At 35.7% G+C, this 2054-nt stretch overlaps 1 gene segment (V, D, J or C); it reads left to right on the top strand.

The window, feature by feature from the left end:
• The window catches only part of LOC107834965 (T-cell receptor alpha chain V region PY14-like), an 11636-nt gene extending 11538 nt beyond the window's left edge, over positions 1–98 (top strand). The window contains 1 exon segment of the V gene segment in view: positions 3–98. Within this exon segment, the coding sequence occupies positions 3–98 (96 nt within the window).
• Positions 99–2054: the final 1956 nt, after the last annotated feature.

The following is a 2054-nucleotide window of genomic DNA, read 5'->3' as shown; positions in this document are numbered from 1 at the left end:
TGCAGCCCACAGTGACAGGAAACACCAGAACCCTGTACAAAAACCTGCAGTACTCCACAGCGGCCACTAGAGGGCCTCACTCCTTGTTAATCCACTAAAACCTGCAGTACTCCACAGCAGCCACCAGGGGGCCTCACTCACATGTACGGTTGTCTAATGTTAGACCAAACCTAATATCATCCTTCTCTTGTGCTGATGTTCCTGATAGGTTATGCTAGACTTTCTCAATGTTCATTATCCCATCCTACTGTTTTTAAAAATGATCAATCAATCAATCAAATTTTATTTGTATAGCACATTTCAGCAGCAAGGCATTTCAAAGTGCTTTGCATAATTAAAGTAAAAACAGCATGGGGCAGTGAATAAACAGAAAAACAAAGAGAATTTTGATGATTACAGATGGATTTTCATTTCATTTTCATGCAGTTTAATATTCAACAAGCTGAACAGTCGCATTGTACCATCACACACGAAGCAGATGAATAAATGTAACTGCATATAAACAATGAAATGACTCCACAGTGTGAGACTGTACACAGTAAATCCAGGAGGCCCAGATTAACTCTGTCAGATTTGATTTCAACACTTTTAAAGTGTCTATATGGGTCCACACCAGAAAGGGTTAATTTAACTCTTTTTGGAGAGTTAGTACTTTAACTCTTATAAAGTGTCAAATATCAAATCTGCTGGAGTTAATAATTTAACACTTACTAACATTAATTCAGTGTTAGATCTTAATATTAACTCTCTCAGAGTACTTCTTTAACTTCATAAGAGTTATTTGTAATTAATATTAAATAGGTATTTTATTGTTTTGAACTTTTAAAAATTCTTTGGAAAATAATTATTTAATAAAGAGGCAATGATTTTCTCAAATGCATTTATTTCAAAACGTGCACTATAATTACAAAACATTTCAACTTTTAATAATGTGCATGTTTCACATGTCACTTTCATTCACATATTGCTTATTAAAAGGTCTAATATATCAGCTGTGCAATACAAAATGCAGTATGCTTAATACATTTTTCTTCAATATGCATGAAATTGTTCAAAGTACCAGGTGGAGAAAGTAAAGCCTGTATCAATGCTTGCAGTTCATGTAATATGATAGAGTTTAACAGGTAGATTTCCAGATATTACAGTACATAACAGACCAACCTGATATTCAGATCCATCATTTCTTATCCAGTTTCTGTTTCTGTTGATAAGAGACAGTTCCTCCCTGCACTCCACTAGAGAGATGTCCATCACTAACAGATTGTCTTCAGGTTGTTGGGCTGTTCGTGAAGTTTGGCCAGAGACACCAACATGCTCCTCTACTGCATTAGACAGTCTTCAGTACTACAGCCAGTGTCGGACTCTGGATCATAACAAGCAAAAACATAACAATGAGGAATGAAATGAATGAATACATTTTACTACAACTCTAACAACAAGCCTCAATTACAGAAATGTGGAGTTTCAGAGATATTAACAGTTACATCATCATTTTTGGAGCTTGAATCTTTGAAGAATCCATGGAGGGATCAGGATGGAGAGGTTAGGCTGGAGATTCATCCTCAACCAAACTGGTTCTAATATATACAAAAAGGCAGTAAAAGGATTAAAAGATGCTGCAGAACGTAAGAAGTCACAACAGCAGGAATAATGCTCTCAACGTGAAAAAGCCTTTTGCATTTTTTATAGGAAAAAAATCGATCAGAAAGGTTGATAAATCTGACCAATATGCATGTAAACGTTCAACATCATGAAAAAACATACTGCAGATTATTATGGATCTGTTCAAGTTAGCCAATAATTTGATTAAATGTTCACCGGCTCGATAGTTTTCCAACATTTATACTCCGCTAATATTCTGCATGCTAAGCTAAATATGCTAACACCGAGCCGTGTGTCATACAGGTTGAGCTCAACTCAAAATAATACTTATAAACCATCTCAGAAACAAATAACTTACCAAGTGCAGTAAATAACTTTCACAACATAGGCTTTCTTGTAATCAATCCAAGCGGTACACAGGTTGGTGTGTCGGGTTTTGCAGTCTCGGGTGA

Source organism: Poecilia formosa, unplaced genomic scaffold (assembly GCF_000485575.1).
Source record: "Poecilia formosa unplaced genomic scaffold, Poecilia_formosa-5.1.2 Scaffold871, whole genome shotgun sequence".
NCBI classification, from domain to species: Eukaryota; Metazoa; Chordata; class Actinopteri; order Cyprinodontiformes; family Poeciliidae; genus Poecilia; species Poecilia formosa.
Note: the sequence above shows the minus strand (reverse complement) of the source record. Positions and strands in the feature narration are given on the sequence as shown.